Here is a 25061-nt window from a genome sequence, read left to right on the forward strand (position 1 = left end):
CGGGGGTTGCATTGCTGCCGCTGCAACCCGAACCCTCCCGTCCCCGCCCCCGGATGCTGATTGGCTGGCCTCACGCCAGCTCTCTGTCAATCACGCAGTGTAAACAAGGCGCTGATTGGCCGGCCCCTGCGAAAAGCGATGACGGGCCCCGCGCACAGTTTCAAGGCGGCCCCCGGGAGGGGGGGAGAGGGAGAGCCGGGGGGCGGTTTCTAGGCTCCCCACACCCCCCCTCGGGTGGACCCCGAGGCCCGGGAGCGGCGCGGGGGAGATCAAAGGCGGCGGCGAGAGGGGAACGGGCCGGAGTCACCCACCGGCTCCACCGCGCTGCCGGCAGGTCTGCGGGGGGCGGAGGGGCTGCAGTGGGGGGGCGTGCAGTGGGGAGGGGGCGCAATGCCGGGGGGGGTCATGCGGCGCAACGGTGGGTGTGCGATATGGGGGGCTGTGCAGGGCTTGGAGGGTGTGTGCAATGCTGGGAGACCATACGGTGCAAGGTGTGGGGGGTGTAATATTGGGGGTGTGTGCGACGTTGGGGGGCTGTGTGGCGTGGGGATGTGTGTGCAATGCTAGGGGGCCGTGCGGTGGAAGGTGGGGGCGTGCAATATTGGGGGACTGTACAGTGTGTGTGTGTGTGCAATGCTGGGGGGGCATGTGGTGAATGGTGGGGTATGCAGTATCTGGGGGGCTGTGCAGCGTCTGGGGGGGTGCAGTGTTGGGGGGCTGTGCAGTGGGGGTTGTGTGTGCAATTCTGGGGGGACCATGTACTGCAAGTTAGGGGGATGCAATACTGGGGGGCTGTGCAGTGCCGGGGTGGTGTGCAATGCAAGAGGGCCAGGCGGTTCAAACTGGGGGGCTGTGCAATGCTGGGGGGCTGTGCAGTGTGTGTAGAGGTGCAATGCTGGGGGGCCATGTGGTGCAAGTTGGGGGGATGAAATGTTGGGGGGTTGTGCAGTGTGTGTGGCGGGGTGTGCAGTGCTGGGGGGCCGTGCAATAGGGAGTGTGTGCAGTGCTGGGGGGGCCACGCAGTGCAAGGCTGGGGGGAGGCTGCACAATTTTTAAGGGCCGTGCGGTGCAGGGGGGCTGCACTGGCTGAGGGGAGCTGGGCCCGTGCACCCCTGTGGCCATGCAATGGGCAGGGCGGTGAGCAGGCGGCGGAGGCAGAGGAGCGGCGGGGAGGCTGAGGTTGGACTGGGAGCGGCAGTGCCTGCAACCGCGAGTCTCCGTCAGGGCACTGCGGGCTTTTCTTTTGGGGGGGAAATAAAAGGATGTAATTGATTGAAAATACTCAAATAAATCCAAATAACTTGTAAAAGCTATTAGATTACAACGGAGCTATTCATTACGCCAGGACGACAATCGAGTTAGGAGGGCAAGTGGCCGGGGGACGCGGCACAGCCCGTGGGGACCCTCCGGCATCGCGACCACAGTGCGCCCCAGCACCGCACGGACAGACCTGCGCGCACCGGGACGCACGGACACGGCATGGTGCCCAGCACTCACACACCCCCGGGGACGGGGTGCAAGGACAGACTGCGGGGACAGCCGGCTGCACCGCGGGGCACAGCCTTGGCACATGCGCTAGTGCACAGGGACGTGCAGCCGCAGCAGGGAGTGATGCACAGCGACAAGCAGACACACGGACCAGAGGGATGCCAGATCACGCCGTGAGCACGGACCTCACGTGCACAGCGGCAGCGCACACCCTGTATCCTCCACAGCCGCGGTGCAAAGGCCGCGGTGCCAGCAGCGCAGCCCAGGGTGAGCACCGTGGTGCCATGGGCCCTTCGGTACAGTGGAGATTTCTCCTCCATCTGTGTGAGGAGCGGGAGGGGGGACGTGCTGGGACCCTCCTGGGATAGACCTTTGTTGTCCTGCTGCCCCGGCATACCCCCTCCCTGCATGCTGCCCACCAAAGTGCACTTTTTCTTCCTCGATTATTTTCCCTGTGGTGTTTCAAAGCAGCCGCTGGAGCCGAGCACCCTGGCCAGCATGGGCTGAGCTCCACGGCTGGATCCAGGGCTCCCCCTCTCCCAGGGAAACCTGCCGCGGGGAGCGGGGCTGGCTGTATCCTGACCACCCTGGGAGCATCCTCCTGTGGATGTGCACGGCAGCTCCGAGCCACAGCCCGCAGTCATCCCCGCGCTCTGGGAAACACGCTAAAACATCCCCATTGGATCCCTCTCCATCTGGGAAAGGGCTCTGGCCCGATAAATAACATTACGGATTAACCCAGCGCATGGAATCGTTGCCAAACAGGAGTGTGCGATGCAAATCCTGGCGTTGGGGTAACTGTGCCGGGTGCCGGCGGGGCGGTGGGTCGGGGCCGGTGCATTGTTTGGCTGCCAGTGGTCGGGAATCGCTCGGAAACAGTTTCTTGACTGCAAAACAAAAAACCCCAAACCCCCCCCAAAAAAAGAAAAAAAAAAGCGGCTGTGAGGCTCTTCCTTCCCCCAGTGAGCGCCAGGGGGTGAGTGGGAGTGGGAAGGGGCCGGGAACCCCCCACCCCACAGTGCCGGGTCGGAAGAGGTTTGTGGAGCTGGGAGATACTCGAGCCCTGACCCTGCATCCCTGGGTACGGTGGGCAGGCCCCCTCTCGTGGGTATACGTCGCCCGTGGGCAGATCCCCGCCCCGGGCACATCCCCAGTGTGTAAACATCCCCCCACAGCCCCACAGCCGCCTTTGTCCGCGCCCCCGGGGTGGCCCCGCCGGGACCGGAGACAAAGGGCGGCAGGAGGGACCGAGCTCTCCACCCCTCCCCGACCGCCCCCAGGAGACCTGGAGCTGCTGCAGGATCGGCCCTGCACGGCTCCGAGCCCTGCACCACTGCTGCATGCATGCAGGGCACCCGTCTCCCCCAGCCCTGCACCGCTGCTGCCTGGGTGCATGGGCCGCGCGTCACCGCGGCCCTTGGGCTTTGCCGCACGGCGCCGGTGCATGCATGCACGCGGGAGCATCCGCATCGCCGGCCCCGTGTGCTCCTGCACGGCTGCGCAGCGGCCAGCAGCAGGAGCCAGGCTGGGGCTGTGCTATTGCAGAGCACCCCGAGCACAGGGGCACCTTTGGGTGGGCAAGAGGGCCCCAAGGAAGGGGTGCAGCGACAGAGGCAGGGGCTGCGGGCAGGGCGCTGCCTGTTCCTGCACAGGGGTGTCTTCCTCTGGCCAAGCGCATGTTTGGGGGTGCAGTGAGGAGGCTGTGACCTGCACGTTGGCACCCCGACCTGGCAGGGTACCAGAACCTGCGCCTGCCCGTGTGGAGCCGCTCACCCAGGGGCAGGCACATGCCCTGCATGTTTTGGTGCTTCATCCTCATGGGAGCTGCTGAACCCCCTCGGAAAGGAGACAAGGCTGCCGAGCAGAGTCAGAGCAGGTCAGCCCTGGGCCGGGGCTGGAGCAGCCCCCTGCTCTTCTCAGCCACCCCAGCACCACCGTGGTGGGACCCTCGGCCAGTGTGACCCTGCTGTTGCCCCTGCATGGCCCATCCAAGGGCTTTGCAGCACAGCACGGCTTGGCACAGCGTGGCCTGGCATGGCACGGCACAATGTGGGTGGCTCAGCCTCCTGGTGCTTGGGGCAGGCAGGTTTCCAGCTGGCTGCAGGTTTGCCAGCATGTTGCAAGGCTGTCTGTGACCAAGGGTCGTGTTTGCAGGCGTGGAGGGAAGAGGCAGCTCAGCGCTGCCATCACCTCCACTCCCAGCCTGGGGACGTCATTCCCCCACCCTGGGCTCCGGGGAGGCTTCTGCAGGTGGGGGGCAGCGGGGGGCACAGAGCCTCACCTGCTCTGGGGTCCCAAGGAAAAAGGAAGAAACTTAACTCCCATTAACTGTCCCATTGTATCGGCCGTGGTAATAATCGGGTTTGCTAATGCAATTGCTGCTGCGATGTGAAAATCCTACTGGAAAATGTATTAGAGCAATTATCCGCCTCACTCCGCAGCCGGGTGTAGCATTAATATTCAATTTTGATGTGGAAGTCCTATTATGTTAATGACTTTGGTGACAAAAGTCGTTAATGTAAGACTTTTCCTTTATGGTGTGGCATTAGCTGGGGTGAATACCACCGCGACGACGGTGCGCCTGGCGGGATTGAACGGTGCGTGCCGTAAGGGCAGCAGGCCGGGGCCATGGTGCCATGGGGGGAGCTGGGCTGGGTCCCCTCCCCCGGCTCCACACAGGCCCTCGAATCCTGGCTGAGCAGCCCCTTATCCCCAGTGTGCAGTGCTGCTGGTGCAGGGGACAGCCGGTGCACGGGGCCCCATGGGAGGGCTGTGCCGGGGGTGCGCCGGCCGCAGGGCCGTGGTGGCAGCGGGGTGTGCCGGGGCCCCGAGGAGGGCGCGGGGCGGATTAGCTGCGCTGCAGCGCATCCGGCAGCGGCACTCCCTCTGCTGCAGATACCCTCCTTTGTTCTCTCCCGGAGCCAGGGGAGATGCACCCGTGCTTCCCCGCCTGCCGGAGAGCGCGGCAGTGCCATCCCGGGGCTCACCAGCATCCCTGCCTCCCCTGGTGACACCGGGGCTGCCCCCCTGCCTGGCTGCTGCTGTGCTGCTGTCTGCGGTTTGGGCAGCATCATAGGCAGGCCTGCACAGACGGACAGACCAACAGCTCCTCCTCGGACTGTGGTGGAGACTCGTGGGCAGCCAGCCTCGGAGCCGGAGGCTGGTGGTGAGGGGACATGAGGAGGGGTATGAGTAGTGCAGCCTGAGGCCCTGCAAAGCCGGCAGTGGGGGCAGCACCCCTCGCTCCAGCCATCATGGGCCACCACCGTGGCTCCTGGACAGGAACAGCTGTGCTGTGGCTGGTGCGAGGCTGGGCCCCATCGTGACAAACAGCATCCGGGAGCACTGTAGGGGATTGGAACCCTTGAACACGGGAGCCAGGAGCTGCCTGTGATGTTAAAATGACCGTGACCTTCACCTTTCCAGCAAAGGGCTTGTCTCAAGCAGCCGTGCTCACTACCGCCAGACTGGGAGTGACTTAACACACCAGCTTTGCCGCAAGCGTGGCCTGGCAGTAGGCAGCCCTACAGCACGGCTTGCAGCCGGCCTGGCACTGGGGCCAGCTAGGAAGCAGGAAATTTCTTATGGCTTAGGAGAGGCTGGTGGTTCCCGGACACAACCCAGGCACAGGCTGGGATTTCCAGGTGGCCTTTCCTGGGCCCCTTGGGAGGCTCCTGCCCAGCAGCCACTGAAGCAGCTTCCTGCACCCCTCCATGCGGTGGGTGCTCAGCACAGCCAGGTCCCAGCACATGACTTGGCATGTAGCTCTGAGTCCCAGCCCTGGGGGTCCATGCATGGTGCAGATCCAGCGGCATGGGGGGCGGGGCTGCAGGCAGTTTGGCTTTGCTGCCCACAGTCTCCCCCGCCAACACGATGGGCCCCACGGACCTGTCTGCTGTGAGCTAGTGGGGCCACAGGTGTCCAAGCACAGCCTAGCCCTCCGCTGCTGTGTCTGCTCAGGGCCAGCCCTGACCCATAACATACCTGCGATGGAGCCTGAGGGTCCCAGCCGGGGCTGGGGCCGCTCCTCACCATGTCTCCCTGGGCACCACGGGGTCTGCCAGGGCAGGAGGGTGCCAAGCTGGTGCCAGAACACAGGGTCTGGCATTGATAGTGCATGGCTAGGCACGGCTGCTTGGGGCTGCTGGGGGCAAGGGACCCTCCGGGGGACACACAGCACCCTCTGGGGGACACATGGCACCCTGCTGGGTACGTGGCACTCTCCGGGGGGACACACGGCACCCTGCTGGGGACATGGCACCCCACAAGGGGCACAGGACACAAACCCTGCTGGGGACACAGCGGGTTCTGGAGGTGCCCGGAGCACCATGCCCCTGGGATAGACCGGCAGGGCCGGGCAGGCCCCGCCGGCAACGCAGCCTGGCCTGGCCGCAGGGTGCAGGGGTTGGGGGTGCCACAGGAGGGGCGTCACGGCCACGTCTCCACGCGTGGGGAGCAGCTCTGGGCGAGCGGTGCACCCGGGCCTCCCGGAGGGGGTCCCCAAAAGCTGCAGGTCGCGGGGCCGCTCGGTGTCCCCGGGCCCGGCGGTGGCGGATCCGCGCGCACGTGGTCGAGCCGGGCCATAGGCCCCGCCCAGCCCCGCCCCTCCCCCCGCGCGCCCATTGGCCCTCCCCTCCCCCTTACGCGCGCCCATTGGCCCCGACGCCCTCCACAAACAAAGGCCGGCGACGGCGGGGGGCCCGGCGGGCCGCTCTGATTGGCGGGACGTCGGCGAAGGGGCGGGACGAGAGGGGCGGGATGGACTCGGGCATGCCCCTCCCACAGAGCCGCGCCAGATGCCTTATAAGGAGCGGGGCGGGGCGCACCCATTCATGCGCGCAGGGGAGGGGCGGCCCTACCGCCCGGCCCCGCCCACGTTTTAGGCGCGCGCTCTAGGGGACGGGGCTCGGTCCCACGGCGCGGTACGGGTGGATGCGGGATGCTCGGCCCGGTAAGGCTCGGCTCTGCAAGACCCAGCTCAGCGCATATGGTACGCGCGGGTGTGACGGTGCCAGGGCTGGCGTGGGGCGGGCGTCCGTGTGATGCGTGTTCTGCGTGTGCGTGGCTGCGCGTTCGCGCGTAGATCCCTGTGCAGCCCCTGCGTGTGCCCCCGCGGGGGTATCCCCGGTGCTGCGGAGCTGCGTGCACCCGCACGCCGCTGTGTGCGTTGCGCAAACACGCGTGTGAGGCTGTGCCTCCCGTGCACGCCCACGCGTGTGTTGTGCTGGGGAGGGTGGGTACCGCGGCCGGCGCCGGGTTCGGCCCCTGCAGCCCCCACCGCCCGCGGCCGGAGCTCTGCATCGCCCCGCCCCACGGGGGTCAGCCGGCCGGGGCAGCACCAGCTTCCCCGCAGCCTGGGGACCCCCCGCCCCGAAATCTGCCCCACGGCGAGCACCGGCTGCCCGGTCCCACGCCGGGGTGACACCGGGGGGGGCCACCACAGCCTCCCCCCGGGATAGTTTGTGCTGTTTCGCCCATGCTGCTTCCCTCCTGGATAAATCACCCAGATAAGTCGGGCTTCTCTCCTCCGTTTTCCTAATAGTGACCATAAATTTATTTACATTTCCAATCTGCCAGGTACTCGCATGACACACGGCGGCTTCCAGCCCGCGCCGGAGATATGGATTGAACTTTAGTCTCTGAGCAATTAAGGTGCCTGAAACTGCACTTCATTAATGGTTGTTATGCAATAAAACCAATAAAACTGCCCTTATTTGCAATATAAAAATGCAATTTGTTTTAATTTATGTTTTTAAATACTTGCCGGGTTGTTCCTGGGCTCTGCCAGGCATCTGTCATTGGGGCCGGCTGCAGCGGGGAGTGGAGCAGCCCTGGGCTGCTCGGCAGTGGGTGTTGGGCCCCCCCCCAGGGAGGGGGGACAGGGGGTGCCGACCATCGGGTGTACCTACCTCTGCATGCATCATGGGTGGGCTCTGCCCTGGTAGCCTGGGAAGGGGGTTCCCATTCCTCCAGCCTCCAGGAGCCTGTGCTGGGGCCCCCCCACCCTGCTGTCCCCTTGCTGTGCCCCCCTTGCCCCAGGGCAGCTGCCTGGGAGGACAGGGATGACCAGGGGTGGGGTGGTTCATACAAGCCCCATGGCACGCTGTGACACAAAGCCCCCTGACCTGGAGCTGCCACTGAAATGAAGCCTTGCAGAGAAATACCAGCTGTGAGCATGGAAGGGACAGTGGGATGGGGGAATGTGGGTGGGAGCTCCCACCCCTACATCCCACCCTGCAGAGACGAATCCGGCTCTTTTCCTGGGACAGCATCGCCCATAAGAATTGCAAATCTGCTTCTGCATGCCTCTGCTCAAGTAGGTGCATGTGTGTGAGCAACCATGTGCACATACGAGCACATGTGTGAACGTGCATGGAGATACGTGCACCCCTGCGGAGCAGCATCAGACAAAGCAGCAGCCCCTGCACAGCCCCCACTGCTGCTGGACCTCCGGACGGGGGCTTGCATTTTCAAAAAACAGCACGGGATCCCCAGCCAGCCATAAGCCACCTTTTCTAATTACAGTAATTGTGGCTCTGGCAGCCCTCAGGGGCTGTTCATCCTCCGTGGCTCCAAATGCGGGCAGGAGGAATCTGGGCCATTGGGCAGGACTAGGAAGGGCTCTTGAGCCACTGGGGCTTCCCAGCAGCTCCCGCGGCAGAGATGCTGCCGCCAGCTTCACTCCTCTCTCATGCTAACAAAACAAATGGGGCCTTGCTTTGCCCTTTACCGGCTCCCAGGAGCCAGCTGGAGCTGCAGTGCCCCGCGCTGTGCTGGCTGAACGGGGCTGGCGGTCCCTGTTGTCCCTGTCCCCATCCCAGTGGCACCCCCTCCCACTGCTCGCGCCAGTGGCTGGCTGCGCTCCTGGGGGTACAAGGGGGCTTTGGTGCTTTCTGGGGAATTTTGCGCTTGCTCTTGGCAGGTCTGTGGTGGGGTAATGGCCCTGGTGCTGCTCAGGAGGGTCTGGCTGTGGCTGGGACCCCGACAGATGGATGGACAGAGACCCTGGCTCACACTGGAGGCAGGATTTGGCCTTGGGCTGTTATTAATGGCTGAGCAGCTGAAGGCACCTGAGGAACTGGAGAGAACCATGGTCCCTCAGGACAGGCATGGACAAGCCCCAGGAGCAGGAGGAGGGGATGGTGCTGGGGGGGAGCTGCTGCGGGAAAGAGATAAATAAAATAACCTGAGGAGGAGGCAGCAGCAAGCACGTGGCAGCTACTGCAATATTGGGTCGTTATTGTGAGCAATAAATATATTTGCTGGCTCATGGGGAGCCCTTTGGGCTGGCAGTAATTGCCGGTCACAACGGCTCCTGCGGGTGGCTGCAGGGTGCCCCACCGCTGATGCCATAGCCAGCTCTGCTTTCCTTCATTTTAGTCCTTATTTGTCTAATTATTTAATCCCTTTCACAGCCGTACCCCTTTCCCGTTCACTGAGCAGTGGCACGTTGAGCCCCTGTGGGTTTGGGGGGATGGAGGTGGGTTGGCCAGGTCAGGGGCCCTCGTCCTCCCCCCAACAAGGTGCACAGTATTGCTGGTGAAGGGGAGCGATGGGGGCTCACCCTGGCTGAGCCTGGCACCATGGGGAGGATTTGGGCTCCCCAGGGCCCTGGGATTGATCCTGGGACCAACTTGGGGTGCTGCCCTGGTGCCAGCCTGAGCATCCCAGTTGTGTCCCCCTAACGCTCTGCACTGTGCAGATGGCACCGTGTCCCCTCAGGGTCTGGAGAGCACCCCTACCCCACGGCGCTGCAAGGGGACTCTGGTGGCCAGGCACCAGGCCTTGGGCCCACCAGAGGAATGGGCTGGTTTTGGAGGGGATGAACGTGCCAATGGTGTTCCTGGGGGTGGGATGGAGACCACCCAGCACAGGCTGCCCTAGGGCGCTGTGGGTAGCACCAGCCCTGGGTTTGCCCTGGGAAGGGGCAGCTGCCTGTCCCTGCCTGCAGTGCTGTGGCAAGCGGCGGCCAGCCCATGGTGTGGGGCCGCATGCGATCCATTTATTCGGCAGCTGGGAGCTGATGGGTTGCAGGCGAGCTGCCGCAGGTGGTTTGGATTGCAGCGAGGCTGGGGACACGGCGATTGGAAACACATTGTCCCGGCAGCACCGGCCAGCACCGTGCGGGGAGCTGGGCAGTGCCTGAGCTGTCCCCAGCCTGTCCCAGTGACCCACACCGGTGGCTCCACTTGCACTGGTGACCCCATGTCGGTGCCTGCTGTGCTGGAGAGTGCTGGGGCAGAAGGACTGAGGCCACCGTGCCCCCCGCTGCACCGTCCCCTTGTGCCAGCACTCAATCACTCATGCTGGTGACAAGGTCAGAGTCCCCGGGGGTAGCAGAGTGGGGGCTGCTCCCCTGGCATCCCCATGCCACAGTGCAGGGGCTCACAGCCAGCTTGCGGCACTTGCCAGGGCTCCTGGCTGCTGGTGGCCACTCGGCACGCAGAGAAGCCACCTGAGCCCTTTTTTCTGCCAGTGCTGAGTTAGGGGCCGTGTAACACTAATTGGATAAACATGATTTCCCCTCTAACTCACTGCAGATGTCTCCTCTGTGCGGGAGCAAGGTGCTCTCCCTGCGCTTCCTGGCCTGGCTGGCGGCTGCTGTGGGCACCCGGCATTGTCTCTGCTCTTCTCAGGGGTGCCTGGGCACCCATGGGTGGGAGATGCCCAGCCCCAGCCCTACACTGGCACCCCCAGGACTCTGGGGTGCTCCTGGCCCCATAGCATGCACACACATGCAGGGATGTATGGGCATGTGTGTGTGTGTGCATACATGTCTCTGGGTTTGCACATGTGTATGGGGGTGCCTGCACACACAGGCATGCAGGTGTTGGCACAGATGTGCAACTGTGCATGTGCATTTGCACACGTGTGCAGGTGAGCGTGTGTTTGCACCTCACTGTGCACTGGCCCCCTTTGCATGGCCCTGTGCTGGGGGCTGTGGCTGTGGCAGATTCTGGGGGGGACATGTGGACCTCGCTGTGTGTTCCTGGGGGCACATGGGAATCCCCACCGCACATGGGGGTTCCCCTCCCCTGTAGCCCCCTGTCCTGCGCCTGGGTGCTGCATCCCACCTCGGGGTACCACATCCCACGCCTGGGTGCTGCAGGCCATGACTGGGACTCCCCCAGACCGGGGCAGCAACAGCCCCAAGGGGACCCCTTATCCCACCCCAGGGACATGCAGGGACATGGGTACGGCCCCAGCACAGGAGGCAGAGAAACGCAGCCGGTGCTGCTGCTGCTGGCCCTGGAGCCCGCATGGCACCTGGAGGGAATTAGGCAGGCGTGTTCACCTCCCTGCAAACCTTTTGTAGAGCAAATTCCTGTGGTTACCCATTGCAATTGCTGCAAATTATACAAGCGCCCTGTGTTTCATTCCAACGGCAGCGTGCAGTTGGTGTGCGCTGTTCTGACCTGTCACAGTGCGTGGCCCTGGGAAGCTGTCCAGAGCCCCCTGCGTCCTGCCTTTTATTTTATTTCTTTTTTCCTGCTCAGGGGATGGAGAGCAAGCAGGCAGGTGGGCAGGGCTGGGGGGAGATGGCTGTGGTGGGCAGGGAGACCCTGGACGCTGGGTGAGAGGCTGCTGTGGATGTGGGTGTGCCTGATGGAGGTTGGCACCTGTGGTGTGCGGCCACGGTACGGGTCTCAGGGTGCAGCACCCACAGGTGGTTATCTGGGCACCCCGAGGCCACTGGGGAGAGGAATTTTGGGGTGCTTGGACCCCCCGAGAGCAGGCTACTGGGGGAACGCACTGTGGACAGGCAGACCCATGACCACACTGGGGTCAGGGATCAATCTGGTCAGGATGGGGACCAGACCTGTTGTGTGCGTTGCATGTACACAGCTGGATGCATGCCCAGATGTGCACCCAGGCGGGGGCACCCTGGGCGATGGGCAAGGGGCCTCGGCTCTCTGCAGAGCCTGGGACCCTGGGGCTTTGAACAACCCACTGCTGTGAAGCTGCTGATCCTGTGGGGGTTGTGTGTGTGTGTATGCGCATGCATGCACATGAGTGTGTGCGTGCACTCATGGGCACACATCTGTGTACACGTGTGCGCGCGTGCATGTGTATTCATTTGCATACATGTGCATGTATGTGCACGTGCGCACGCGCGTGCACCCGTGTATGTGCGTCCGTGTGTGTGCATGCATGTGCACACCTTTGCATACGCGCATCTACACGCACCTGCATGGGGCATGTGCGCATGTGTGTGCGTGTGTGCACGCGTGTGCACGCCTGCCTGTGTGTGTGCTCGGCTCCCCGGGGGTGACCCCAGCCGCGGGGGACACCCCGCTTTCACCCGCGCCCGAGCTCTCCCAGGAGTAGCGGGCAGGGTCCGCCAAGGCGGCAGGAGTAACACCTTCGGCCGCCGCTCTGTCCCACGCATCTCGCTGCTCGGCCCTTCGACTTCCCGGAAGCGCCAGCGGAGCAGCGGAACCCGGAAGTGCCGCTGTGGCCGGTGCCGGGGCCGGCGGCGGCGGCGGGGGCGGGTCGGGGCGGGACCGGTCCCGGCATGGCGGGCAGGGGCGGCTGAGGAGTCTCAGCTGGGGGGGCTCGGGGTCTGAGGAGGCAACTGGGGGCTCGGGGGGCGGCGGTGAGCCGAGCCCCCCTCCGCGGGGAAGCCCCGACGTGGGCCATGGCGGCGGCGGCGGCGGCGGGCTCCAACTGGGGCCTGATCATGAACGTGGTGAACAGCATCGTGGGGGTGAGCGTCCTCACCGTGCCCTTCTGCTTCCGGCAGGTGAGCGCTCCGCCGGCCCCCGGGCCGCCCTCCCGGTGCTGGGGGCGCATCCCCAGGGGCGGCGGGGCCGGCCGCTTGGCCCTTCGGCGCCGTGCCCGGCGGAGGCTGGCGGGAGCGGGTACCCGCGGGTCTCACCGAGCCGAATGGGCGGGTACGGGGGGGTCCTGCTGGTGTCCCCGTCGCCCTCGAACCGGTGAGAGGCACTGGGAGGGTCGGGGAAGATGTGGGGGCCCGTCAGTGTTTCCCCCCGCAAAGGGAGGGAGCCCGGTGTCTCCGCCTGTGCTCTCACCAGCTTGAAGTCTCGGCGGGCTAAGTGGTGTGCCATCTGCCCAAAGATCTAGTGCTGGGCTTTGGGTGGGGGGCTTTGGGTGCTGGGCTTCAGGCAAGGGGTGCAGGGAAGGCAACACCTGCACCTTTGCCCTCAGTCATAATTCAGAGGGTGGTTCAGTGGCAGTTGGTAGAGGACATTTAGTGAAGAAAGCGCTAGAGATGGAGATCAGATATCTCTTATACCAAACTACCTGATTTTCTTTGTCATGAGGTCTTCAAGTAATCATTTCTGCCTTTCTTGTGAGTCAAAGGGGGGAATAAAATTTGAGTAATTTATTCATATGGTAAACAGGGGTCAGCTCTGAGGCATTTGCAAACCAGCTGTTGAGCCCTTATGCTGAGCTGTGTCCCCTCTCCAAGAGCTACCACTGCCCCTGTGGCCGCACCAGATCTAAATACAGCAGAAAAAAGGGCAGCTCTGATTGAGATCTGGCATCACCTGTGCCTGTTTAAAGTCACCTGCCTAAAAGGTGTCCAGCGACTAACATCGCAAATGTGTGAAACAGCAAGGCAGGACAGCATGGGTAGTGAACTTGGGAATTAGTTTGCACCATCAAATAGTTATTTTTAAATAAGTTTACAGCAGCATTTGCCCCTTGGGGTTAGGAGTGGTCTGTCTTTGCTCTGTGTGACCCTGCTGAGTGCTGGGGGATGAACAAGGGGAGCTGTGGAAGTTCTGCTCCACAAATGGCTCCCAGTTTCGGTACTTAAATTGGTGCAGCTGGAAGCTGTGGGAAACAGGTGGCTGCTCCGTGTTGTCCTTGGGCTGCGGAGAGACTAAAACTGAGCTCGTACGTCATGTTTTTCCTGGCTGCTCTGAAGTCGAGGGAACTCCCTTAACAGGCAAAAGTGTGGCTGGAAATATGCGAGGGAGCCTAAAGGTGATAAGGGACAGCAATAAGGCTGTGTGGAACGACTGCCTTTCCGTCTTGTGCTTGTCTCTTCCCCCTTCTTCTCCCATTTCAGTGCGGCATTGTCCTGGGAGCTCTGCTGCTGATTTTCTGTTCTTGGATGACTCATCAATCCTGCATGTTCTTGGTGAAATCAGCCAATCTCAGCAAGCGCAGGACCTACCCTGGCCTCGGTGAGAATTTTTAGCTCTAGGGCTTGGTTTTTGTTTTTTTTTTAACTGTGGTTTTACTTTGACCTCTTAATTTACAACTTTCATACTGATATTGTTGGAATAGCAAATGATTTCTTGATGTAGTTTTCAATTTGTGTTGTTTTCCTCTGTCAGTCTCTCCCTCCTGCCCCATGTCCCTGGGGGAGCGCAAGGGTTTAATTCTGCTCTTGACAGTGAAGTTAATAGGCGCAGAATTGTTTTGACTCTGCAGGGCAGGGGAGGAGATGCAGCACTGACTGATCAAAACCCAAGTTTTCAGGAGCTGGCGAAGCGGGTGTCTGGTGTAAATTATTGGTCTCGGCACAAAAGCCGCGAGCTTCCCCACCCAGTGTGCTGCCGAGGACATCGGGTTCTGCCAGCGGAGAGCCTGGCATGGAGTTTAGGCTGCCTGGATCCGAGCTGTGTGCGCGTTTATGGCAGAGTGGAGAGGAAACAGCGCGCAAGGTTCCAAGCGGCCAAGAAAATAAAAACATCTGCAAGATTCATGTGTGGGTTTTTGGCAGAGCCTGCCAGCCCTCTTCCTCGGAGCTCGTCGCCTCTGCGCTGGCGCCAGGGTTGGCCCCTGCTTGTGACCTCTCTTCTGATTCTGACCGACTTGGGGGGCAGGAGGAGGTGGTCGCATTCCAGTCCTCTCCGTTGGCATGTGAAATGAGAGGAAAAGTCGTCTTTTATTCCATTTCCCTTATTTCTGTCAGAGAGGAGAGAGTTGGCTGGTATTGCTGTTGGTAAAAGAGCTAATGAAAAGCGTGGCTCGCTCACTGACCCTGTTGTTGACAGAGAGGTTTCTTCAATCCTCAGAGTGCCCAAGATGTTGCCGCCGGGCTGCACGTCTTGGCTTCTGCCAAGTTATATCCACTAGAAGTGGCAAAGATAAGAAGGTCTGTGGTCTCGGAGGTTGTGCCTGGGATGCTGGAGGGAAGGGGGAACCCCCAGGTAGCATCCGACTTGGCCCTGCCACTTGCAGCCCAGCTGCTTGGGTTGCCTCTCCCCATCCCCTTACAACACGTCTTTGTGTGCCACTTCCCCGAAGTACAGAGTGTCCCCTCCACCTTGGAGCGTCTCCCGGGAAGAAGGGATCCTCTGCACTTTCTGAAGCCAAGGGGCTCGAATACACAGAGGGCCAGTAATGCTTCTAAACTTCCTGGCATGCAAACGCTTTTGCTGAAAGAAATGCGTCTGCCCTGGGAGAGGTGCCACCGGGAGGGACAGCCCTGAGAGGAAAGGCAGTGCTCCTATAATGCCTCCTAATGCATCAAGGTTGAGCAGCTCCACACAGACAGCCTTTGTCACCGTGGGCTTGTGCCCTGGTACATCTGCGAGAGATCCTGGCAGCTCCTGCGGCTGATTCTGTGGGAGGCTTTGGCAGCGCTGAAAGATGTAAGAAAGTTTTGCAAATTAACTTCAGTCAGCCAGTCCCTTCCGGAGGAGCATTGAGAGCGAGCGTTACAGCTACAAAAAAGCCAGGGTTGTAACAGGCTGATATCGAGCCCAGACGTCTTCACTCAGCAGCGCTCTGTGCCTGAAGGGGTTGGGTATTAAAAATACTTTGCCCTTCACTGCTGTTCTGCACTGCGTGGAAGGGAAGGGCCTTAGGCAGATGTGTGGACGAGAAGGGAAGCAGGGTGCAGTTCCTAGACAGCCTTTAGCCAGGAGATGAGTGAATGCCTCCCCTTACAGCTGCTGAAAGCAGCCTGGGTCTTTGCAGACTACCTGTACTGGGTACTGACCCTGTCAGCAGCGCACTGCACCCCTGGGAGGCAGCTCGGCTCCGCTCCCCGCAGAGAAAAGCGCTGAAACGCAGGTCGCCTGTTCTAGTAACCACACTTGGATTAAAAGGGCTTCTGTAATTACTGAGCAGACTGAACTCTGCCCAGCTTGTTAGGCATCTAAAAATCCCATTCCAAAGATGCTTGACTGCACAATTTATTTTACAGTCGTCATCTCCTTCCTCCATGAGAAGATAAAGGATCGAATTTGTCCAGTGTCCCCAGATGGGGACATCTGGCATAACGTTTGAAGGCTGGTTCTCATTAGAACATCACTTCAGAACAGCCAAAGAGACTGGTTGTTTCTCAGCATCTCTGGCCTGGGCTCTTGCCAGTAGTTTGAGCTGTTATCTGGAGGCACCCACCTTTCTGAGAGATGTAAAAAAGCAGCTTGCAGGAGCAGTGCAGCAGCCCTTCTGGAGCATGGCTTGTTAATGACCTCCAGTCTCCAGGAGGGATGTTTTGCTCTTGCTGGTTCCACTCTCCCTCATCCCTGGCCCTTTGGCTGTGTGACTGAACACCCCAAGGGCTTTGCCTTTTCCTCTTATCATCAGGAGTTCCCAGAGGAGGTGAGAGCTGGAGGTCAAAGTGGTGTGGCCACGCTTCGCACTCAGGCAGCACACCTCGTGGCGGCTGTTCCACCCGGTCGGTCACCGAGCCATCGGCTATTTTCAGCGCTACCCCACATAACAGCTCCGTTTTTTTCTGCTGTGGGTCTGCTGCCATGCTTTTTTATTCTCCTTCTGTGGGAGAACATCTTGTTTCCTTAATTTTTTAGCTCAAGCAGAGTCCAAAGAAATCAGAGTTTGTAAGTTAATATTTAGAATAGCAGAATATGCTTCCAGAAGTGGATAAAGTTTGTTTTCTGGTGGCCTCCAGGAATGTATGCTGTACCTTGAGAGAAGCCAAAGGGGAGTCCAGGGTGGTGGTTTTCATGTTGGACCTCTGCATTTAAAGACTGACAGAACTGGGCAACGTGGTCTGTGCTTGGAACTGGAGGTCTCAATTCCCATTCTAGCCAGTAAGATCTAAAAATACAAGCGGAGTTTTCTTGGCATTCTTTTTTTAAGAAAAAACACAATGATTTAAAGACTACTGATCATTTTCTGCTACAAGCTACAACCCAAGTATGGGAGGGGAAAAAAAAAAGTCTCTTGGCAGCAGCCCTTTGGTGTGGGTTGTGAGTACTGGGTATTCTGGGTATGGGATTGAACGTTCTGGGCACCATCTCAGATCTCCCATCCAGCAACGTCAGGCGGTTCAGTTAGAGTGGGAAGATAAAAATAAAAATGAGAGTTTGATTGAAATTTTGCACTGCAGTAACTTTTTGCCACACAGCATCTTATACATGCATATTTTCTCTTCCGCGCTGACTTTCTTTTAATGGTTGCCATGTGTGATTGCTACTTCACACCACTTTTTTTTTTAAATAGGAAAAAGAAAAGGAACCTGCTTTCTATCTCTTCCTCATCTTTGTTTCTGTCTTATGTGGTTTTCAGTTTGTGGAGGGCATGTCTGAAAAGAAAGTGGGCAGGCGGGCAAGGGAAGCAGCCCCAAATTGCAACACCGGTGGGTTGCTGCCGCACTGCCCTCTGTCACTGTTGTTTAATGCCAAACTCGTGTGTGCCACGTTATGCACCTTTCTTTGACTAACTATAACTTTTTTTTTCCCTCTTATGCCAGCATTTCATGCCTATGGAAAAGCAGGAAAAATGTTGGTGGAAACAAGGTAATCTGCTACTTATTTAAAGCTTGACTGGTTTGGTTTTCTTTAATGAAACATACTGCTCTGTAGCCTCTTGTGGACTTGCTGCACTCTCGTTTCTTATCTCCTGCCTCCTCTGGTCCCAGAAGTCTTCCTTGCCACCTAGGATTTGAACAAGAGCAGAAGTGAGATCCCCTAAGCACAGCTCGCAGGTGTTGCCTTCAGCATGTCCCACCCATTCCTGAGTGGGGACAGGAGCACTTTCCAGATAGTGGGAGCACAGAAGCTGGGGAATGAACTCATCTCCCGCTCTGCTGCGTGCGCGATGAAATCATGGGCATGTCACTTGTGGATGTTTTCCAGGGGTGAAATCCCTGCCAAGACTGCCGTGAGTTAGTGGGAGGGAGAGCATTCAGTACCTCAGATCCACCCTTTAGCTGCTCTGGTCCTGCCTGCTCCTCACAGCGGGTGCCACTTTCCTCTGTGAGACGCCAGGCATCAGGAGATGCCTTGGGGGGGAAATCCTGTCTCCATTTTGGGACAGACTGTGGTTCCTCTGATGACTCCGATCCAAGGAGAAGCTCCCCCGCAGGTCTCGTTCAGCAGTTGTGATGGGCGATGGGACATCATTACAGCACTGCTTTTTCCAGCAGATATTCTTTGGTGGAGGCGTCTTGAGCCCAGGCCAGTCGGTGGTGCTGGCTCCTTCCCTCTTCCCAGCTGCAAACTGCTGCAGAACACCAAAAATACACAGAATATTTCTCAGATGTTACTTGTCTGTGCAAGCAATTGCTGTAATTGCCACAGGGATGTTATATAATTGGAACTGGGAGGGAAAGTGGTCCATGCAATCATGAATGGGAGGAGAAGCAGTTCATAAGACAATCTTTTCATTAAAGTGTGGTCCATTTTGTGGAAAGAAGTTTGGGAGCTGATTTGGTATCGAGACTTTCACAGTAGGCCCCTGCTGCGGGGCGTGGGGCTGAGAGAACCTCTTGCTGATTCTTTTAAACATTTTTCTGAGGGAAAAAAGGAGTTCTTGCCGTCTCCAAGGCCTGATTTTCCTGTGGCTCCAAAGAGCAGTTCAACCCATGCATGGGTTCTCTGGTTTTTATTTTACTAGGGCTGAATGCAGAACTGGTCGCCTGCCCTTCACAAGCCTGAGGATAAAAGCGTGGTCCTCCCCTCTAGCACCAGTAGCGATGCGCAGCCTGCTCATATGGCTGTGAGAGTGAGCTCGCAGCCTGCTGTATCCCTATCGACAGAAAACCTACTTTATTACTGGTGGCCAAACATGTTTTTCAGTGTGGGTTCAACAAAATCTGGGGCTTGTCTCTAGCACGGAAGGCCAGAAAGCTGTGTTAGGGGGTAGATGAACACTGAAGCAAGGCATGCTGAGGCTGCTCTACCTCTGAACACAAGCAAGTGGCTGCACAAGATTTTAAGTCACTTTAAATGTACCCTTTTAGCTGTTTAACTCTTCTGGATGTTCCTTGGTCAACGGCGAGTGCAGTGGAATCCTAAGCAATCTTCAGCTGTTGTGGTTGTGTTCAGGGTGTAGCCCTTGACACCTTGTTGGTGGTAAACCTTTGTCTTAATCCTCCACCAGCAGCTGCAGGGTTTGCAGGATGTCTCTTGCTCCCAGAGTATGAACTGTAGCGCTGCTCCACGCAGGGCAGGTAGCAGCGTTCTCGCTCACCCATCGTCAGTGGGGGCCCCATCGCCGCGGGCTCAGTTACAGCAGTCCCAGGCGGTGTCTCCAGGTGTTTCTAAGGTAGCTTTAGCATTAACAAAGCCTCGTCCTCTCACGAGGGCTGTGCAGAATTCAAATCCGCTGGGAATGCGGCTGCTGACACACACCTGCCCTGGAGCGGGGGCTGCGTTCCGGGGCTCCGGCTTTAGCCTCCTAACCTGTGTGTATTTTGTTGTTTTTTGCAGCATGATTGGGCTGATGCTGGGAACTTGCATTGCTTTCTATGTTGTCATTGGTGATTTGGGGTCCAATTTCTTTGCCCGGCTGCTTGGATTTCAGGTAAATAAATCCTCGCTGCATCACATCCACAATGCAGACAGTGATCCCAATTCTTGCATCGAGCTGTGTGCGCTTTAGATAACAGCAAAGAGCATCCTGCCTTAGTAGTGTGCTCAGCAGCCCACGAGGTGTTGTGGGGTCATCTTGTGGAGAGCTTTAATGGCATGCCTTGTGCACAGAGTGTTCAGCTCTGTGAAGCCATGGATGCCCAGACATATGGTGAACAATCAGATGTGTAAAACCTCCAATAAGGCACTTCCAACAAAGGAATTCTTTTTAACTTGGTCTCTATTAATTTTGGAGCAGATTCCTGGAGGAGATGATGCTTTCTGTGTTAATTTCTGCCCCTAATGGGTAGTGACAGACAGTTCCTCTGTCTGAGCTCTCACCCCCTTGGAGCCCTCTGGTTGAAGAGGGATTTGGGTCCTGTCCCTTGCTGTTTTGGTGGCCAAAGTTACTGTGCACCTGCCTCCTCTTTAAGATAAAATAAGCTGTAAGATGAGCCTGGTGCTGGCTCAAGATGCATGGTGGCAAGGGGTGCTCCTCGTGGGCAGGAGGCTCTTGCTGCTCTTCCAGGAGAGCTGTGAACAGCAGCGCTCGGAGCCAGCATGAGAGCTGTGCGGGGAAGCGAAATGGACGTGTGGAAGGATTTTTGGCGGGGCTGTTATCTGCTCCGCCTGATGCTGCTAAGCTCTGATTAAGGCACTGTGAAGTTAGAAAGATGTGTTGTGGCTGCAGCCAAATTAGGTATTAAATATTTCCAAGCATTTCAGAGTGTTCTGCTATAATAAATACCAATGGGAGGTTTTGATTAATTTTTTGGATCAGAATTTTTGAGGCTTCAATCTCTTATTCCCCAAGTAAGTTTAGTTTTTATTTAATTGCATGAAAATACTTGAAAAGCTTGTGCTGGAATAGCATTTAAACACCCACCCCCCAGCCCAAATTCTTCCATTTCAGGATGGACCTGTCACACACTGTGTAGAGCAACAGTGGCACCCAGTGACTGTATCAGCTAATCACAGACCTAGCCAAAGAAATGGCAATCTTTCAGCATCAAATCTTTAAATACGTACAGAAGCAGAATTTCATATTTGAAATGGATTCTGGCATTGCATTGTCTCTCGCTCTGGAAAACTGATCCACGTTGTGGTTTGCTAATTTGGTGGGGTGTTTTGGGTACCCACCGTGCTCCAGTTCTTTATGCAGGTCCCTATTCCAGGTGTCGGGCAGTTTCCGGATAGTCCTGCTCTTTGCTGTCTCCCTGTGCATTGTACTTCCACTGAGCCTCCAGAGGAACATGATGGCCTCCATACAGTCATTCAGTGCCATGGCTCTGATCTTTTACACAGTGTTCATGTTCGTGGTGAGTATTGACGTGGGAATGCGGCTTTCCTATTGTTTTAACACAGATGTTCCCGCTGGGACGGCCTGCAGGTGCAGGCCTCAAGTTTAAAATGTCCTTCCTGATAATTAGCGCGGCTAGTGCCAGTCACAATGAGAGGTCCACGTGCCTGCGCTGGTGGAGGTGGGGAAGTACAGGCTGTAGAGACTGGCTGGTGGGTCTATAAGCGATTACAAATGTTAGGGACTGTGATGGCACAAATAATAATAAACCACAAATCGAGTTATGGTTTATTCTGCTTGTTGGTGTCTTATAATTTAGGGCTCTGAACTTTAAAACAAAGGATGGAAGATGTGGGGAAGAGTGCCTGGAAGCAGAAGGACTTTCATTGTGTGTTAGTGTTTTGCCTTGAAAACCCCAATGCTTCTGATCTGTAGGGGGGAAGGCAGTCCTTGTTAAGAACTCAAACATGTATTTTGCATGTTTTTTTGCAGCTGATGGTTAATGTCTTTCAGGCTGCAAGTAGTTTTATTTGTTAGACACCAGCACTTCTATTTTTGAGCATGGAAGGCTTCATAAAGTCTTAAGTCTGGTACGTGGCATATACTTGTCCTTAGATATATCTAGAAAAGGTTTTCTTTACTGAGGTGAGTGAATTCTTGACCATTTAGATTAAGTAGGGTAAGCTGAAAGTTACCTAAAGCTGGCCCAGTTTGGCTTGGCCAAGCCCCATTGTGTAGCACCGTTTACTGAGAGGTGGAGACTTTCACTTGCTTTTTAATGACTTAAATTTTACCTCAGGGATGCTCATATGGTTTGCTCTTGGAGTCCCAGCCTTGCCTCCCAGATTTCAGGACTGGGAGAGCTGAAACAAAATGAAGAAGAGGGAGGCGTGGAAATTCTTTCCACTTAACTTCTTTTAGTAGGTTGTGCTGGGTCACGCTTCTGAGCTTGCCTCTGTAAGGAGACTGGAAACTGTAAATGAGTGTTTTACAAAGCTGCCGTGTTCCAGGAGCTGCGCCTTTAAGAAAACCACAACATTTCATGAGAGTTGGCTGCACTAAAACATAATCTCTGGGGATTAGAAAACCCCCATTCAGGCGATATTATAAACAGGCATTCAGACATATTTACCTTCTGTTTCCTGTGCAACCCAATGCCTGCCAGTTTCCCTGTCAATGGCAAAAGAGCTCCCCTGGCCTCGTGTGGGTGCCTTGCTCCCCCTGTTTTCATGAAGTTTATCCTTGTCTTTGGTGAACTGGTGTTGTTAAATGGTCCTGGAGTAGCAGTGTGCAGGTGGGGTCCTGTTTTAGGAACCTTTGTCTCTCTCCATTGAACAGGATTCTCCAAGGCAAATGTCGCTTCCCGTTTGGATTTAAAAACATCTTTTAAAACATGCAAAAAAAAAAAAATTCTGGGAACAATAATTCTCCCAGTTAAATGTTTCAGTGGAAATTGTTCCACCCTGGTGAATGCTTTGGTGTCTGATGGCATCAAACAAGGGGGGAATGTCATAGATCTTTTAAAATACACCCCAGGATCCTTGGTGGCAAGGGGCCTATGGAGGTTGCTGGGAGCTTTAATAAAGTGTGTAGGTGGGGTGGGGAGCTGGGGAATTTGACTAATAGAGATCGGGCTGTGGTAGGCAGTGTAAGCTGTTCCTTGCAGAGCTGCCACACGTTGCCTTTTATCCCAGCACCGGTGTTACTGCTGCCGTGAGGTTGTTTTGGGTTGGATCTTAACCCCTTTTCTTTTTCTCGGCTACAGATTGTGCTGTCGTCCTTCAAGCATGGCCTCTTCAGCGGGCAGTGGCTGCAGCGAGTTAGTTACACTCGTTGGGAGGGCATTTTTCGCTGCATCCCCATCTTTGGCATGTCTTTTGCCTGTCAGTCGTAAGTACCTGCCATTCCCACTTCTAGCAGTTGTGGTGCACAGTGAGTTTGTGAGGGCAGAGGGTCATGAGGATCTGCAAGGGATAGATACCATCTGGTTTCCTATTTTATTTTAATCAAAATATTTTACAGCCCCGAAGTACAGCATCTCTTTCAGTTGTGACCCTTTTGTTACCTAGATGGGGGAGGGAGTTATATTCCACTTGGGAGTTATTGTACTTGAGCAACACAACATCATTTGGGCCAAACAGATCCTCAGTGTAGTGCATGTTGCTTCTGGTACAGCTGCAAAAGTGATGAATTTCCCCCGTTTCTTGAAGGGAATGGTTTAGTACCAGGAAAGGCAGCAGGGCTGTGTCTCCTAATGGCCACAGGGCCCCCTGCAGGGTAGCGTACACTCGGTGGCTGCTCTCTGCTTCCCTGAATTTCTTTGAGAATACTCAGAAGATCACACAGTAGTTGACTTTGGAGAGTTGTTTGTATGTTTCCAGTTACCTGCTTTTAATGAGGGTTTCCGTTGGCACATGGAAGGATGTGATGGCAGACCAGGCTATTTTCACATTTCTAGCAGCATTACCTTCTGCACCAAAATGGCAAGTGAGCAATACGTGCCTGGCCAGAATAGTAACAGACTTTAAATAGAAGTGTAAATCCAAATGTGGACACGGAAAAGACCATCCTCATTTGGAAGGCTGGCAGAGTCGGGCTTCCCCCCCTGTAGTTCTAGCAAATGGGTAGCATGCCAACAGTAAATGAATGTGACAGATAAAATTTGTTCAGACTGCTGTGTTTACACCCACACGCAAGATCCAAATCATCATTTTCCACTTATCGGCTCTCTTGGCAGCTCGGTTCCTACCCGAACACGCTCAAGTCTTGCTGTTTAATGTCTCCATTACAACTGGTGAAGGGGGTTGTAGTCTTTTACAGCTTTACCTTGTTAACTCTAAAACATTTCTGAGGTCCAAATTTTTCTTCTTATGGTAGCCACACAGTACCCAGCACAATTTTTCTGGGAGTTGGAAGTGCAGGGAAATCGTTTGGTCTGGACCAGTGTGCACGTACCTAAATATAGGCTCCATTACAGCACTTACGTGGCAAACCAAACCTAAAGCTATGTGTTTTTTCCAAGCATCAGGGCAATGTGCTGTCCCCAGCCCAGGCAATCTTTATAAGCATGTTATTCTCAGCTAGGTAGGTTTAATTTTGCTAACCTCTAAATCACCTTTTTAAAAAATAAATAATTCTAACATAAAGCAGAAATCCTTTTCCTTCAGCACGTAAATGCAGCATACAGTAAGGACAAATAAATGCACTATTATTCTAGCTTGAAAAAACTTGACCCTGCTTTACTTTTGAGTTCAATACCCTTCACTCTTTAAGAGCTATCCTGTTGTTGCTGAAGTTGCAAAGTAGGTCACTCCTCTACAGTTATGTAGCGTGGAAATCTGCTGTGGAGCTGAGTGTGAGGGCTCCAGCTTTACCTCTGCTGCAGCCTCCTTGCGTGACCTTGGTCAAGTCACTGAACCCTCTAATTAAAGAGGAGTCAGTACAGCTTTCCAGGAGAAAACTTCTAATTTCTGGAGATGTCTATTCTGGTGCAGATAGATGCAAAAATGCTGAATGCACAGGGGTAATAAAAGTCAGGATGTTGTTCATTGCCTCTGTGAGCATCAGTTCCCTGCAGGCTGAGTTAGTACTGTGCTCAGAGAGCCTGTACAAGGTGGTCCCTACAGTGAAGGCAAAGAACAGATACTCTGAGGTAGCTCTGGCCATCCCTGAAGCAAGGCTGCTTTCTCTGAGGCTGCTCTTAATGCTTGTGCTGACTTGCCTGCTCTCTGCTCGGGAGGAACCATCTACTTGTGCCCTCATGGAGGTGCAGCGTAACAGATAACATGGGGAAGGATCCCTGATCCTTTGCTGGCCTTCAGTGCAGTCATTTTGCTTAAAAATAAACCCCGGGCTTGCCAGGGCGTGCTGCCTGTTGCACGCTTCTTGTCCTCTTGCTCTGCCCTGGGAGGTGGTGATGGTCAGGAGGGCTCGGCAACATCTCGTGTGGGCTTGAGGGACACTCTGCTTATCCTCCACACCTAAGCTGGCCTGAAGGAGTACTGTTAGGTGATCACAGGAAGGCTGGGTGCAGCTGGACTTTGCAGGGTGCTTTTCCCCGTGTCACTGCTGTTGCTCCTGCACTAACACAAACCTGGGCCGGCTGTGCCATCCCACACACTGCAGAGCCTCGCTGCTCCCCCCCTTTCTTCCAATTCTTGGGCCTGGGTGTTTGGCCCCTTTCCCCTCATGCGGCTGAAGCCCCCTGGGACACAGTAAGTTAATCTAGGAGAGGTTGCTGTGTTGAGGGCAGGGAGGAATCTGAAATGGAGAGACTCCTGGGGAAGCTGGTCTCCTCACTCCCTGCAGGTAAATGGCTGCCACAGTGCTGCGTTCACAGACCCCATGCGTCTTGCAGGTTTCTGCGAGCCGAAGTGCTCGCCTTCCTTTGTGCGGAACCCTTTGAGTTAAGGGATTAAGGGTTAAGGATTTTTCTGCTTGGCCTCAGCTTGACACACTTTCTGTTAATGGCTTCGTGCCCACTGGAGCTGGGGATACCCCCTTCTCACCTAACTGGATGCTCCCCC

At 56.6% G+C, this 25061-nt stretch overlaps 1 protein-coding gene and 1 long non-coding RNA gene across 3 annotated transcripts in view; both read left to right on the forward strand.

Annotated features, from left to right (window-relative positions):
• The first annotated feature begins 153 nt into the window (after positions 1-153).
• Positions 154-7216, forward strand: LOC135315924 (uncharacterized). Its single transcript, XR_010375416.1, has 3 exons — positions 154-334; positions 1346-6478; positions 7066-7216. It is a non-coding gene; the product is annotated as an uncharacterized LOC135315924 (long non-coding RNA).
• Positions 7217-12035: 4819 nt separating this feature from the next.
• SLC38A10 (solute carrier family 38 member 10) overlaps positions 12036-25061 on the forward strand; it is a 38588-nt gene continuing 25562 nt past the window's right edge. The window contains exons 1-6 of one of the 2 annotated variants that reach the window (XM_064467272.1): positions 12036-12232; positions 13529-13646; positions 17135-17180; positions 19095-19188; positions 20411-20554; positions 22301-22425. In XM_064467272.1, coding sequence (XP_064323342.1) covers positions 12128-12232; positions 13529-13646; positions 17135-17180; positions 19095-19188; positions 20411-20554; positions 22301-22425 — 632 coding nt within the window. In that variant the 5' untranslated portion in view covers positions 12036-12127. The remainder of the gene's footprint in view (positions 12233-13528; positions 13647-17134; positions 17181-19094; positions 19189-20410; positions 20555-22300; positions 22426-25061) is intronic. The other variant, XM_064467273.1, reaches the window with a different exon arrangement.

This window comes from Phalacrocorax carbo, chromosome 16, assembly GCF_963921805.1.
Source record: "Phalacrocorax carbo chromosome 16, bPhaCar2.1, whole genome shotgun sequence".
Taxonomy (NCBI): domain Eukaryota; kingdom Metazoa; phylum Chordata; class Aves; order Suliformes; family Phalacrocoracidae; genus Phalacrocorax; species Phalacrocorax carbo.